At 38.6% G+C, this 17,153-nt stretch overlaps 1 protein-coding gene across 1 annotated transcript; it reads left to right on the top strand.

The window, feature by feature from the left end:
- Positions 1-15,926: 15,926 nt before the first annotated feature.
- LOC119059781 (olfactory receptor 502-like) lies at positions 15,927-16,872 on the top strand. Its single transcript, XM_037159599.2, has one exon. The coding sequence runs from the start codon at positions 15,928-15,930 to the stop codon at positions 16,870-16,872; it is 945 nt and encodes a 314-aa protein (XP_037015494.2). The 5' UTR covers position 15,927.
- The last annotated feature ends 281 nt before the right edge of the window (positions 16,873-17,153 follow it).

Here is a 17,153-nt window from a genome sequence, read left to right as displayed (position 1 = left end):
TTCTTGCTGCTCCCTTCCTCCCTCCACTGCCCACCTAGGATTCCTTCTCGAGCTCGTCACTCTGCTACCCATTCATGCTTGCCCACCTGCAGCAGGGACTCTGACTTTCAACTATCCCTTCACTCAATGCGTGGTGCCTGCAATGCACTAGAAGGCATAGGACTATGTGAGCCTCATCCAACCTGAATATCTGGTGGTTTCTTTCCAATTCCTTCCATTGTTTCAGTTACACAAGCACAGCAGTGGCTCTGGCTGGGTAGCCTGGTTTAAGTGGCCAGAATAACCATTCTGCAGCGGATCCCTTGCGGAGGCCACAGTTCCCACAGTGGCCCAGAGCTAAGTTGATGAGATAGCTTCTTTATTTTCATTTCATGTAACAAATTCAAATTTAAAGTACTTAAACAAAAATCCATAAATATTACACTGACCTTCAGAGCCTGAATTGTTGAGGATGAATTCCACAGAGAATCTTATAAAGCACAAGTTTTCCACTTAGTTTTAGAAGTGGTTGTGGACTGAATACTTGACACTGTAAACTACTCAATGCTCCCCTTGATCAAGGACCAGAGTTACATAAGTGCTGTGAGGGTGAGGGTGGTTATCTGTGTGGGTGATGGGAGGAAAAGGAAGCCTGTAATAGATCACAACAAATCCCCTGAGGCTGTTTTTGCTTGCCCCATTGAGAAATATGTTCTCTCATATAGCAAACCTTGTAAAGCCTAGTGAGTCATTAAGGTCAGGCTGCCCTTACCAAAGGGACAGCTATATGCCATGTGTCCTGGGGAATTCCTTCTCTTCTATTTAATGAAAATGAAGGAGAAAGTTCTTGGTCTCCAAGAGCATGGGAAACATTCGGAACAATAGCTAAGTACTTTATTAGCATTAGATGGATGATGCCATTGTGCTTTTCAATGAGGTAACCTTTGAGTCAATATGAACAGGAACATTAGAATTGAAGAAGGGAAAGAAGAAAACTACTGCTTTGACTTAGTGACTATTTAGCTATACAAAAAAATTAAGACAATTGTCTTTGAAATTCAGGACACATGGGATGGTCCCCTATTTAAGTGACTTGGAACTCTTTTCTTCTCACTGCTCAACAGGATAATTCGAGGAATTCTTCTGAGGCATCTAACTACCCACATTCAACTGAGCCAGCAGGCAATAGCCAGAACATTATATATCCCACCTTGCTTTATATGTTGCTAAATGTTACCATTAAGATCCATTATTTCTACAGCTCTTTTCACACATTCCGATAAGATGAGGCATCTCCAATTGATTCACTTTGCTATTCATAACCATCATTTTCCATCCTCAAGTTCTGCTCAAGGCTTGATTCCCTTACTTCTTGTACCATTCATTTGTCCACCCCCATTCCAGAATTCTCTGACCCCAAGTGAAAAAATATCCTTCAACCTAAAACATCAAAATAGTTTACTGTAACATATAAAGCTTCCTTACTTCCTGGTTTAAGTGGCCAGAATAACCATTCTGCAGAGGATCCCTTGCTGAGGGCAGTGGCCCAGAGCTAGTTGTGGTAGCTTCTTTATTTTCATTTCATGTAACAAATTCAAATTTAAAGTACTTAAATCCATAATATTACTGTTGGCCTGTCAAGAGTGGATTGCAAATCCAGAACAAGAAGGAGCAAGGCCAAATCTTCACAATGGTCATCACCAGTAGAGCTGCAGCTTGCTCAATCCTTCTTCTGCATTAAATTGTATTATTCATCTTTTTGGACAGTGGCAGTGGTCAGTGCTCCATAAGCCCTGAGAAGTTGAGAGCAAACCCATCACTCATCCAGTCACTAATTTAGTCAAGCCAGCATCCAAACTAAATTGAGGCCCTGCTATCCAAAACACAAAACAACCAAATTTCAACCCAGATAGAATTTATCATGCAGTGTCATATGAACTACAATGAAGGAATGTAGAAGCAGCTTCAGAAATATAGGAGAAAGAATGATTTACTTTGCACCTAAGGGGGTCAGGAAAGGTGGCCTAAATAGGTCAGGTGCTGACAAAGGTACATTTTCATGGGTCCTGATGAAAGCTTTGCCCAGAGACTTGGAAAAAGAACCATCGGTACAGAAATTATACTGGAGAGATGGAGACAAGAGTCAGTCCCATCAAGGCTCTAATTCCAACTCTGCAGACAAAACAGTCCCTTTGGCTGAGGACTTCAGGTAGTGGGGAGAGAGCCATGGAGTAATGTGAGCAAATAAACAAAAACAAAGCACAGTCCACTGTTACTCAAAATGTGGTCCATGGACTGGTGGCCATGAGCAAATTGTTAATTACCACTGCATGACAAAATATGGGCCAGAAGTTGAGGGCAACTGTTTATACATTTTCATTGCAATTTGAGAGTGTAATAGAGTAAATTTAAGTGTGTTAATTCTAATAATAAGAATGCATTTATATTTTTGTTCATATTTAATTTTTAGTTGTTCTATAGTTGTTTTATTATTTTATAAAAATTCTTTATGCATGGATGCTTTAAAAAATAGTTTGAAAAACCTAGGTTTTCAAAGGTGTGACCCTTTTAACCAGGAGACCAGGGTTCAATTAGAGATGTATGAGCTCAGGAAAACTGCTTAACCTCTTAGAGACTCAATTTCATGGTTTCTAAAATGAAGTTAACATTCCCACCCAATATGCTCACCATAACATATAGTTACTTGGAAAAGTGAACTGAAGGTATGGATGGATCTCACATATGTCATAAATAGAAGAAAGTGCCCAAGCATTTTGATTTGGACAGGTCACACTCATCAGAATTTGGTGGATCCCCATTACCTTTCTCAAATTATTGTATTTCTTCCTCAATCCCACACACTGCCTCCTATGAGATCCATGACGTTGCAATTACAACACCTTCTGTTTGCCATATTGATCTCCCTGCCATTCCTCATTCCTTGAGGACTTTAGCACCTGCACTAAATTTTTTCTCTCCATCTCTCTATCTTGTCATCAGCAAGGACAACTTCTAATTACTTGCATATCTGAACTGATAATCTAACTGAAAATTCCTCCACATTTGTGACTCTAATGCTTTTTATTCATCTATATTCTCCTTACAAAACCCTCTGTCAAATTCATACCCTAAATATCACTCATTTTCAGTTCTGTGCCTCTTAAGAATATGTAAAACTAAAAACATGTTGTTAAATAAAGCCTAATCAGCGAAAGGCCAGCAGAAACAGATGTACAACGCAATGAGATAAAGTTTATTGGCTCAGTGCAGTGGTGAAATGCTTGCTCTCCAGAAGATGACCACATGCCTCTGAATCATGGAGAGAAGATAAGTGCTTTTTGAAAAGTTTGGATTCTTATTGAAGGATTCTGAGGACAGGAAAGGAGATGTGGAGATCAGTTCTGACTGGTTGCTTTTTCTGAGGTGAGATTAAAAAAAGGGAGTAACCTGGGACTGTACATTGTCATGAAATGAGGGCCATTCAGCAACTGTGCATCTCCAGAAATAAGTGGGACCAGCACATCAAAACTAGATGTATTACTGGAACATGTATAAAAACCCATGAAAAAAGACTAGGGGCTGGGGGGAAGATTGAATGTGGGAGGTGGGGGCGAGTAGGGTGGGGGAGAGTAAGGGGAGGAAAAGGGGATAACGGTAATTGAGCAACAATAAAAAACTAGATGTATGACTGGATGGAAAGAAAGCAGTAGTCATTAAAAATTAGATCATTATGGCTTTTTACTGCTACTGCATAAACTTGGAATAAACTAATCTTTCAACACCTTTTAAAAACTGGATTGCTTATTCTCTTATTGAGTCATGAAGGCTTTTTATATGCTTTTGATACAAATCCTTTAATAGATGTAAATGGTAAATAATTTATTACAATGTGTATATTGGCCTTTTATTTTTAGTAATATCTTTTGAAACTATTAATGCTTTAATTTTTATGAAGTCTGGATTATTAATTTTCAAGTTCATGTGTTTTGTGTTATATAAGATATCCTTGCCTCAGGTCAATCAAATTTCCTCTATACTCTTTTCCTTGAAATTGTATAGTGTTTGTTTACATTTATTCCTAAACTCTCTTTCATCATAATTTTTGTTTTATGTATGAAGTAAGCATTGAGAGATGTTTTTCTTTTTAACAGATAGTCACTTCACCAAGTCTCCCCAGGGAAAGACTCTTGACCTGTCCCTCTGAGCCCCACTCTGCTGAGCTCAGTCCCACAGGCGGACTGGTGAGCTACTCAGACCTGGAAACTTCAGAGAGTGTCTCTCTGGGAAGCTCTTGTCAGGACTCAGATGGGCACTGGGTTGTGCCGCTGTGACTCGGGCCATCCTTATCCTACCTGTGAGCTCAGCCAGCACTATTCCCCAAACAGGGGACCTTTTTGACTTGTCCTTCCAGCTCCCCAGGGCTCTGCCCTACTGAGCTTGCTCCTGTAGAGGGGCTGGCTGGCTGCACCAACCTGAACCCTCAAAGTGCTCCTCCTGGGGGAGCTAGGGTTGGTGTATCTGGCAGAGACTGTATCCTCCCCCCCCTCACTGAGTGTCTGATCATGCTGCCTCCAAGCAGAAGGTCTACTGTCCCCATCCTCCTGATCCTACTCATGCTGCGCTAACAAGTTCGTACCTTGTGTAAGGGTGTGTGGGTTGTGGCCAGCTAGGGCTCACTCCTACAGTCTTTCCTCAGAGGACCCTGGAGGAAAAGCAGGCAACCTCATGGGGTGGCAGAGTAGCTGACAGATGTAGGCAGATCTCAGGGTGCCCTGAGCATTTAACTGATCTGCTCCAGGCTCAGAAATGGTGGTATCTAGCTCTTGTACATAGCTTGTCCCCTCCCATGCTCACCCAGGCCTACTAGAGACAGCCACAAACAGTGAATAGCATGGAGCTCCAGACAAGTAGCCCAAGGCCAGTTATATGCAGCCTCTGACAATGACCTGCACCAGAACCACCCTGCCAAGTGGACTCAGAACCAACATAACCATGGTGGGCCTCAGACCACACCAGAGCTAGGCACAACTAGCCACATGCACAGCATACCTAGAGGGGGATTCTGGCAGGCACCAAACCTTGCTGGAAACTCTGCCTCTGTGGTAAGCACCTGCACAGTGACTCATATACTGTGATTAAGGTCTATGCTATAGCCAGACTGAAGTTTAACCCATGAATGGGTCAACAGTATTCAAAACTCAACTGTTACTGGAGGGTATAACATAATCCATAAAAGCGGTGTTCCTGCAGCACCTAGCTCAGGTGAGTTGGAAGGACAGATAGAAAGCTTCCCAGACAAGAAAAGATAAAGGAGTACATCATCACCAAACCAATATTATATGAAAAATTAAGCATCTCCTTTAAGTAGAAGAAGAAGATAAGAAATATGAAGAATAAAATAGCACTACATATACCCACAAGTAACTGAATCTACAAAGGCAAAATAAATAAACAAGAAAAACAAAGAGAATCATAGATACAGAGAATGTTTTGATGGTTGCTAGATGGGAGGGGTGTCGGTGGGATGGACAAAAAAGGTGAAGGGTTAACAAGTACAAATTGGTTGTTACACAGCAGTCACGGGGATGTAAAGTACAGCACAGGGAACATAGCAGCCAAAGAATATATATGCATGATCCACAGACATGGACAATGGTGTAGGGACTGGTGTAGGGACTGAGGCTGGTGGAGCCTGAATGAAGGGGGCAAGGGGAGAAAAATTGGGGCAACTGAAATAGCATGAACAATACAATATAATTTAGATTAAAAATAAAATAAATTTCCCCAATTACTTCTAAAAAAGAAATATAAGGTAGCTGAATATATAAAAAACAAGATATATATATATATATACATATATATACATACAGTCTAAAAGAGATTCGCATCAGAACAAATGATACACAAAGTCTGTAAATGAACAGATGGAAGAAGATACTCCATACAAATGAAACAAACAAAAAGATGGCATAGCAATACTTATATCAAACAAAATAGACTTCAAAACAAAGCCATAACAAGAGACAAATAAGGACACTAAATAATACTAAAGGGATCAAACCAATTAGAGAATATAACCCTTCTAAATATATATGCACCCAACATAGGAGCACCTCAATATATAAAACAATCTTGGTGGACATAAAGGGAGAGACTGACAATAGCACAGTCATAGCAGGGGATTTAGCACCTCTACATCAGTGGATAGATCTTCCAGACAAAAAAATCAACAAGGCAACAGTGGCCCTAAGAACACATTTGACCACATGGATTTAATTGAAATGTATGACAGGACAGCTGAATATACATTCTTTGCAAGTACACTCGGGGCATTCTCTAAAATAGGCCATGTGTTAGAATATAAAACAAGTCTTAATAATATCAAAGAGGTTTAGATCATAACCAGCATCTTCTGAACACATTGGTATGAATCTAGGAATCAAGTACAATACCCCCCCCCCCGAAAAACCCACAAACAGATGGAGGCTAAATAACGCTTTAGTAACAGCAACAAAATAGAAAGGGAACCAACTGTATGGGAAAACATATTTGTTAATGATACCTCAGCCAAGAGTTTAATCTCCAAAATATGTAAGAAACTCACACGACTCCACACAAGGAAGATGAACAATCCAATTAAAAATAGGAAAAGGACCTGAACAGACACTTCTCCAAGGAGAGCCCGTAGACCCATGAAAAAATGGTGAACATCACTAGTCATCAGAGAAATGCAAGTTGAAACAACAATGAAATATGACTTCACATCAGTCAGAATGGCCATCATAAACAAATCAAGAAACAACAAATGCTGGTGACACTGTGGAAAAAAATGGAACCCTAGTACACTGTTGATGGGAAAAAAAACTGCTGCATCCACTGTGAAAAACAGTGTGGAATTTCCTCAAAACACTAAATATGGAACTGCCTTTCAATCCAGTGGAGATTATACCCTAGATCCTGAATCACCAATCCAAAAGAACCTATGCACCCCAATTGTAATAGCAGCATTATTTATAATAGCCAAGTGCTGGGAACAGCCTAAGTTCCCGTCAGTAAATAAGTGGATCAAAAAAACTGTGCTACTTTTACACAATAGGATACCATGCAGCAGAACGAAAGAACAAACTCCTACCTATTGCAACAGTATGGATGGAACTATAAAGTATTATGCCAAGTGAAATAAGTCTGGCAGTGAAAGACAAATACCTCATGATCTCACCTATAAGTGAACTTAATCAACAAACAAATGAGCAAAATAGAACCAGAGATATGGAAATATAGAACAATCTGACAGTGACCAGAGGGGCGGCACGAAGGGAATAATGGGAAAGAAGGTGAAGGAGCAAACCAAGGAACAGGAATAGAGGATACATGGGCATGGACAATGGGGTGGAGATTGACTGTGGGAGTAGGGCAGAGGAGAACAATGGGGGAAAAGATATGAAAACTGTAACTAAACAACAAAAAAGTGAAGAAACAAACAAAATAACATGTTAGTAAACAATGAATGAATCAACAATGAGATCAAGAAAGAAATCAAACTGTCAGCCAAGATGGAGGCATAGGTAGACATACTGTGCCTCCTTGCACAACCAAAATTAAGAACAACACAAATATAAAAACAAAAAAAAACAATCAGAACTGACAGGAAAAAGCAGTGGCTGGTGACTCAGGTGCACAGGCAGCGGGTGGCAGACCGCAAGCCGCCAAGCAGACCCAGTGAGGCACCCAAGGTGGCTGGCTGACCAAGGTCTCACATTTGCCCACAGATTAACCAAAAGAAAATGGGCAGCGAGACAGACCATGCAACCCAGGGCCCCAGTACCAGGAAATAAAGCCTAAAACCACCAACTGAAAACCCCTGTGGGGGTTCAGGTGCTGGGAGAGACTCCCAGCCTCACAGGAGAGTTCCTTGGACACCCACAGGGTCCTAGAATGTACACAAGCCCACCCACCTGGGAACCAGCACCAGAAGGGCCCAATTTGCTTGTGAGTTGTGGCACAAAAGACTGGAATCCAAGAGAGAGCCGAGCAAGTGCCATTGTTCCCTCTCTGACCTTGCCCCCACATACAGAGTCACAACCAAGCAACTGGGTTGCCCCATCCTGGTGAACACCTAAGGCTCCGCCACTCATACGTAACAGGTGTTACCAGGCTGAAAAAAATGGCTCAAATGGAAGAACATATCGAAGCCCCAGAGCCAATACATCTAAGCCAAGATGAAATACAATAATTTTCTTTTTTTCGTGTTACCTGGTGTTAGAGTCAGGATAATCTAGAATGGTAAAATGAGCCTGAGAGTCTTTCCCCCTCCTGATTTTTTTGGGAATAGTTTTAGAAGGACAGTTAGTTCTTTAAATATTTGAGAAAATTTGCCTGTGAAGCCATCTGGTCCAGGATGTGTTTGCTGGGAGTTTTTTGATTACTACTTTTATTTCATTAGTTGTAATTGGTATAGCCAGATTGTCTGATTCTTTCTGATTCAGCTTTGGAGGATTGTATGTAGGAATTTATCCATTTCATCCAGATTGTCCAATTTTTTGGCATATAATTATTTGCAATATGTTCTTACTAACATCCTTTGTATTTCTGTACTGTCAGTTGTTACTTTTCTTTCTTTTGTGATTTTATTTTGGGGGCCTCTGTTTTTTTTTCTTGATGAATCTGATTAAATGTTCATCAGTTGTGTTTATCTTTTCAAAGAATCAGCTGTTGGTTTCATTGATCTTTTATATTGTTGATATTGATTCTGTTGAATTTTCTTCTGATCTTTATTATTTCCTTCTTTGTACTCACTTTGGGCTTTCTTTTATATGTTTTTCCTAGTTTAGGTATAAGGCTCAGTTGATTGAGATTTTTCTTGCTTCTTGAGGTAGTCCTGTAATGTTATGAATTTCCCTCTTGGGACTGCTTTTGCTATGTCCCATAGATTTGGGGCTGTTGTGTGTTCATTTACATTTGTCTCAAGGTAAATTTTGATTTCTTTCTTTTTTAAAAAATATATTTTATTGATGCTATTACAGTTGTCCCATTCCCCCCCTTCATTCCCTTCCACCCTGCACATCCCTCCCACCCACATTCCCCCTGCCTTTAGTTCATGTCCATGGGTTTTAAGTTCTTTAGCTTCTACATTTCCCATACTATTCCTGCCCTCCCCCTATTTCCTACCTACTATCTATGCTACTTATTCTCTGTACTTTTTCCCCCTCTCTCCTCCTCCCACTCCCCTGTTGCTAACCCTCCATGTGATCTCCATTTCTGTGGTTCTGATCCTGTTTTAGTTGTTTGCTTTTGTTTTAGTTATGGTTGTTAATAACTGTGAGTTTGCTGTCTTTACTGTTCATATTTTTTATCTTCTTTTTCTTAGGTAAGTCTCTTTTTACATTTCATATAATAAGGGGTTGGTGGTGATGATCTCTGTTAACTCAACCTTATCTGGAAAGCATTTTACCTGCCCTTCCATTCTAAATGAAAGCTTTGCTGGATAGAACAATCTTGGATGTAGGTACTTGCCTTTCATGACCTGGAATACTTCTTTCCAGCCCCTTCTTGCCTGCAACATCTCTATTGAGAAATGAGCTGACAGTCTGATGGGAACTCCTTTGTAGGTGACTGTCCCCTTATCTCATGCTGCTTCTAGAATCCTCTCCATTTTAATCTTGAGTAATGTAATTATGATGTGCCTTTATGTGTTCCCCCTTGGGTCCACCTTTTTGGGACTCTCTGAGCTTCCTGGAAGTCTATTTCCTTTGCCAGATTGGGGAAGTTTTCCTTTATTATTTGTTCAAATAAGTTTTCCACTTATTGCTCTTCCTCTTCTTCTTCTGGTACCCCTGTAATTCGGATGTTGGAACGTTTAAAGATGTCCTGGAGGTTCCTAAGCCTCTCCTCATTTTTTGAATTCTTGTTTCTTCATTCTGTTCTGTTTTGTTATTTCTTCTTTCTGGTCCACTCCATTTATTTGATTCCCATTGCTGTTGGTTCCCTGTGTATTTTTCTTCATTTCACTTAGTGTAACCTTCATTTTTTCATCTAATTTGCAACAAAAATCAGCCAGTTCTGTGAGCAGTCTGATTTCAATCAGTGCTTTTAGGCTGTATTTCCCAACACTGGGGCCCTGGGTTGCATGGTCTGTATTTCTGCCTGTTTTTGCCCAGTTTATCTGCATGCAAATGTGTGACCGCGATCAGCTGCACACTGCCTGCACTTCTTGGTCAGTGTCCCTGATGAACATAGACATGAAAATCTTCAACAAAATATTAGCAAGTGGGATCCAGCAATACATTAAAAAGACCATATTCTCTGATCAATTAGGATTTAGTCTGGGGATCCATGGTTGGCACAATATTTGAAAATCAATAAAACTGATACCCCACATAAACAAAATGAAGAATAAAAAGCATACTGTCACATCACTAGATGTGAAAAAGCATTAATAAAATACAGATTTCATTTATGGTAAAAAAAGAAAACAAATACAAAACTCCCAGCAAAGTGAGGATAGACGGAACATATCTCAGCATAATAAATGCCATAAAAGACAAACCCACAGCTAACATGATACTCAATGGACAAAAACTAGAAGCATTTCCCTTGAGATCAGGAACAAGATGGAGATGTCTGCTTTCACCTCTCTTATTCAATACAGTACTAGTAGTTCTAGCCACAGCAATCAGACAAGAAGAAGAAATAAAAGACATCCTAATTGTAAAAAAAAAAAGAAGTAAAGCTGTCATTATTTGCAGATGGCATGATACTGTATATAGAGAACTCTAAACATTCTACAAAAAAACTAATAGAACTGTAAAAGGAATTCAGTAAAGTAGCAGGATACAAAGTAAATATCCAGATGTTAGTTGCATTTTTTATACACCATTGATGAACTGTTAGAAAGAAAATAATCCTAGGAATAAATTTAATTGAGGATGTAAAAGACATGCACTCAAGAAATTATAAGACACCAAAGGAAGAAACTGAATAAGATACAAATAAGTAGAAGCATATACAGTGTTCATGGATAGGAAGAATCATCATTAAAATGTCCATATTACCCAAACCAGTCTACAGATTAAATGTAATTCCTATCAGGATACCAAAGGTATATTTCACAGAACTAGAACAAATATTCCAAATATTTATGTTGAACCACACACACAAAAAAACAAATAGCCACAGCAACTACATTGAGAAATAAGAACAAAGTTGGAGTACTCAAGCTACCTGATTTCAAACCATACCACAAAGCCATTGTAATCAAAACAGCATGATTCTGGCAGGAAAAAACAGGCACATGAGGTTGTCCACAAGGTACCCTGCCATGTAGTATGAAAAATGAGAAACATTTATTAAAGAAGATACAAGAAACATTATATATAGGACAGTGACACCTCAGCCCTCAGACGGTAACACTTCAAAGTAGATACCTTGGGACTTCACACAATGCTCCCATTCATCATCAGCTGCCCCTCTATTTTGAGACTCATGCACTGTTGGTGGGAATAAAGATTAGTGCATCCGCTGTGAAAAGCAGTATAGAATTATTTCAAAAAATTAAAAATGGATGGCCTAATGACCTAACAATTCTAATTCTGGGAATATATCCAAAGAAACCCAAAACATTAATTTTAAAGAATAAATGCACCAAAGTGTCCATTGCAGCATTACTTCCAATACCCAAGATTTGGAAGCAGCCCAAGTGTCCATCAGTAGATGACTAGATAGGCAATAGACTACTACTCAGCTGTGGGAAAAAAAAGGAAATCTTGTCGTTTTGGACAGCATGCATGCACCTGGGGAGTGTTATGCTCTATGAAACCCAGGCAGAGAAAGACTAGTACAATATGATTCCACTCATATGAGGAAACTAATGAACAAAATAAACCAACAAAGTAGAAGCAGACTCAGAGAGAACAGACTGACAGCTATTAGAGGGGAGGGGTTTGTGGGGCTGGGTGAAGAGATTAAGCAAGCAAACAAGCAAACAACTCATGGACACAGACAACAACAGCATGGTGATTACCAGAGGAGAAGTGGAATGAGGGAGGTTGAAGAGGGTATAAATGGTTGAGGGAGGCATAACTTGGGGTAGTGAACACACAATACAATATCCAGATACTAGATTATAGAATTGTACAATTGAAACCGATATTATTTTATGAATTAATGTCAACCCAATTAACTCAATTTTAAAAAAAGAGTCAAGAGTGGTTACCTGTGGGGATTTGAAAAGGAGGAGAAAATGAACAATTATCTCTTCTGAGCCATTTTAACCAAGTACATATAACTGACAGCACTAAAATGAGTGATATGAAATTATTTTATTAAGTAACTCAGGCTGCTCTGTGGAAGACCAAATGTACATATACGAAAATCAATTGTACCATTTTTCACTGTTAAGATAAACTGGACATGTGATAGAAATCAGGAGGTAAGACCAACAGGAGTTGGTCATGGGTGAACATATGAGAATAAGTTAGGATCCTGAGTACAGACCTGGTGCTCGGGGTCAGACCTTAGGTCTAGCCAGTTTTAGGGAATTAGGCAGACTGCTTTGGGTGGGAAGAAAAAACTGTAGGTCAAGAACCAATTGGGAACCAGTGGTCACATCTGAGGCTCTCAAGTCTCAAAGTCAACTAGAGGACAGTAGCAGTTAAAAGTATACATTCTGCCATCAGTCTGACTTAAATTTTAAAACTTAGATTGAATTATACCACTTGAATATATGTGAGAAGTATCTTGAAGTAAGACTAAGGATACTCGGTAAAATTAGGATAATGGGAATTCTTAGCTCACCAAATTATTGTGAGGATTCAATAAACACATGTAAATACAGTGCTAAACAAGTGCTTGGCAAAGAGTAAATTCTGAGTGAAAGCTGGTTAGTATTATTAGAATTTCCAGTGAGCAATACATCAGCAGGGTGAGATAGAACTTTCTAAAATAAGGGTTAGCAAGAGAATTAGCTGAGTCTTCAGGCTGGAGACAGCTGTTTCTACCATCATCCATTTACTCCAGTAAGCCACTAGTCATCTGTAGTCATCCTTTTGAGGCATGTGGATTAACTCTGACCTGGAAGTCATTCAGACCTCTTTTGACTTCATAGTTCTATATCTACAACTTCAAAGACATACACACACACATATTTACTTTTTGCTAGAAAAAATACACATTTGAAATAATTGTGTTATTTAAATTTCAACTTTATGTGGTGTTCCACTCCAAGGATCCCCAAGGCACCTAAAGGAGTGTCTTACACATATCATGACAAAACACATAAAACACACACACATTGAGGGAATAAAGCTAAGGTTACCTCTTTATATTAAAGTTTAATATTCCTTAACCTAAAATAGCAAAGAATACTTACAACCAGTATTTAGCTATGAACTAATTTATTATTTATGCTCTCAACAATTATCAACTGAAAGAACCAATATCTAGATATTAAGAAAAAATGAGTAGTTCAAAATTAGCAGACCCCTTAAAGACAAATTGTGTTCATGTAAAGTGAACTGCTCGACACCCACTTGAGATGTGATAATGTGATAATGATCCCTGGTGCTTTGGAATTCACATTGGAGTCTCTACAATCTTCAGAGATTTATCCCCAAAGGCAAACAATAATAAAAGGCACCATTGCTACTATATAATAATAATGACTTATCTGTAAGTTGAGTGAATTTCATATCAAGAGGTAAGATTTGGGCTTTTGTGGGTAATCTATGATTTCTGTTTATTCTCTAAAGTTGCACTCATAAGATGCAGTGGAAAAACAAGACAGACGTAACCTGGCAGTCGGCTAGCAAGTAACCTTAACTGAATTAACCTAAATTTCTACAGTCCAGTAGTGGGTATAAACAAATATAATTCAGGGTACCAGGATACCTCCTGTATCCACCCATAAGACCAGAAAGTCATAATATCTTTCAAACTATCTAACCTTGGCATTCAACTATAATGCTAATAAATTCAATAGCTTGAGATACTTTGGGGGCTTACTGTTTGTAAATATCCAAATGCTTTAGCTTACAGACAACAAGATACTTTTCACAAAGTTGAGAATATAGAGCCAGAAAACTTGGAGGTGAGGTTCAACTTGATCATGGGTTAGGTAAACCTGGGTAAAATGAACATTTTAGGCTGTAGCTTTATTCAGCTGCATTATTGTGCTGAAACTTAATTTATTTCATTCTATAATACCCTAACTATGAAACATTGATATATTAGGAAATGATTTATTTATTTAAATAAATTTATACACTAGGATATTTCAAACTACTTGATGTTAACAATATTTTAATTGTAATGTTAAAGGTATATAATAAATTTACAAAGTGTCTTTGTTCATAATGTCAATTTAAAAATCCTTAGTATTTCTTCTGTGCTGTAGTAAAAAATTATATTTCTCCTTTCAAGAAAATTTTACCCTTTGTGACAGCATGGATGGGCCTGGAGAACATTATGCTAAGTCAGTCAGAGAAAGACAAATACCATACAAGTTCACTCATACGTGGAATCTAATGAATGAACTGAACTAACAATCAAAATAGAGACAGACTCACATAGAAAGCAGCTGACAGCTGTGAGAGTGGGTGGTTGGGGGTGGAGGGATTGAGCAAAAAAGAAAAGGAACTCATGAGCATGGACAACAGGATGGTGATTATGGGGTGGGTGGAGGTGGAAGAGGATATAAGTGGGGAAAATGGTAATGGAAAAATACAATTAAAAAGGATAACTAAATGAAAAAATTTGTACTTCTTTTTTAAAAATGAACTTGTTTTACTGATACAAATTTAAACTTTCTTATTAACTATGCACCTCCTTTATACATTAGCTGTAAAAATGGTACTTTGTTACCAATGCATTTATGACTCAACTACATCATGAATATTATTCCATTTAATTTATAGTGTAGTTACAAAAGGAATGGACTGGATTCAAACTGCCTGGAGATTCACTACTTGATCCCACCCTTTGCTAGGTAAACTTGGTAAGTTACTTAACAATGGCAAATCAGTTACTTCATCTATAAATATAAGTCCTCAGTATTATTTCTTGGAAATTAATATCTAAAATCTTTATACTGTGCTTAGCATTTAGTAACTTTTCAATAAATGTTAGCTATTACTCACATCTCCATTATGTAATCCTATATTTACGCAGGAATCTTCCGTGTTACACTGGGCTAGACAATTCCTATTTGCTATTCTCATAAGTCTTAGTTCTCAGTGCTTAGATTTCAAGCCAATTTAAGTACATTCTATAAATTAATAATATAAAAAGAAAAAGTAATATTATTTGAAGCAGGTTCTCTAGTGTTGCTGATAAAAAACAATTTATTTTTTATCTTTACTATATATCTTCCATTACCATTTAGTCCCTTAATACCCCCTCCCCCCAGTAATCACCACACTGTTGTCCTTGTCCATGAGTCCTTTCTCCTTTCTGCTCAATCCCTCCACCCCTTCACCTACTCCCTCACTAGCTGTCAAAAATATACAAGATTCATTGTACATAGCTCTGGACTCTACAAAATGTCCAAACTTAGCTTGAGTAATTATTTTGTTTAGAATAATTTTTATGTGCATGAATGAAGATAAACCATGAAATTCACACCTTTTTTATTGTTGACACTATTACAGATACCCCCACTGTCCCCCCACCCCTTGCCTCTCTCCACCCAGCCCTTGTCCCCCCAACTCCCAGCTTTCATCCCATTGTTGTCTGTGTCCGTGGACTATACATAAATGCATATGTGTCCTTTGGTGGACCTCTTCCAGTCCTCCCCACCCGCCTCCCCTCTGAGATTTGTCAGTCTGCTTCATGTATCCATGCCTCTGGCTTTATTTTGTTCATCTGTCTATTTTATTCATTAGATTCCACATTTAAGTGCTGATATTAATGTAATGTTTCATCACAGGTTCGTTTGGGTAGCAGCAACTTTATCTCATGGATTCCCTGAGGTCTGGGAACCACACTGGACTGACAGACTTCATCTTATTGGGCTTAACTGATGACCCAGTCCTTCAAGTCATCCTCTTTGTGATCATCCTGTGTATCTACCTGGTGACCATATCTGGCAATCTCAGCACAATCCTTCTTATCAGAATCTCTTCTCAGCTCCATCATCCTATGTATTTTTTTCTGAGCCACCTGGCTTTTGCTGACATGTGCTTTTCAACTTCTGTCACACCCAATATGCTTGAAAACTTCCTGCTGCAGAGAAATCCAATCTCCTATCATGGATGTGGCATGCAGCTTGGTTCAACTGCTGTCTTTGGGACAGTTGAGTGCTTCCTTCTGGCTACAATGGCATATGATCGCTTTGTGGCAATCTGTAATCCACTGCTTTATTCAACCAAAATGTCCACACAAGTCTGTGTTCAGTTCCTCATAGTGGCTTACGTGGGTGGTTTTCTCAATGCTTCCTCCTTTATTATCTGCTTCTATTTTTTATTCTTCTGTGGTCCAAATCAAATCAATCATTTTTTCTGTGATTTTGCTCCTCTAGTGGAAGTCTCCTGTTCTGAGATCAGTATTCTTGTAGTTGTCCCCTCATTTACATCTGGCTCCATCATTGTGGTCACAGTGTTTGCCATATTTGTATCCTACATCTACATCCTCATCACCATCCTGAAGATGAATTCCAACGAGGGGCGCCAGAAGGCCTTCTCCACCTGCTCATCCCACCTCACAGTGGTCACCCTGTTCTATGGAACCATCACATTCATATATGTGATGCCCAAGTCCACCTTCTCGACTGACCAGAACAAAGTGGTGTCTGTGTTCTACACAGTGGTGATTCCCATGCTGAACCCCATCATTTATAGCCTCCAGAACAATGAAATCAAGAGGGCTCTGAAAAGAGTACTTCGCAAAAAAACATTTTCTTAGTAAGAATATGTTACTTTGTGAGATTTGATATAATATTTCATAAATATAACAATAAAAAGAAATTGAGTATCTGTATTCAAAATATATTTATCTATATGGAATTAGCCAATGTGAGATAAATTTATTTATTAGCCAAATTATAGATAAATTTATTTATTAGCCAAATAAATTTATCTATATGGAATTAGCTTTTTGTGAGAATAGGAGGTGAATTTTCTGGTATCAAATAATGTGGGTGGCTTTCATCCAATCAGTTGAAATGATTAAAAACAAAACAAAAC

This window comes from Artibeus jamaicensis, unplaced genomic scaffold, assembly GCF_021234435.1.
Source record: "Artibeus jamaicensis isolate MK-2021 breed Jamaican fruit bat unplaced genomic scaffold, CSHL_Jam_final contig_759, whole genome shotgun sequence".
Lineage (NCBI taxonomy): Eukaryota > Metazoa > Chordata > Mammalia > Chiroptera > Phyllostomidae > Artibeus > Artibeus jamaicensis.
Note: the sequence above shows the minus strand (reverse complement) of the source record. Positions and strands in the feature narration are given on the sequence as shown.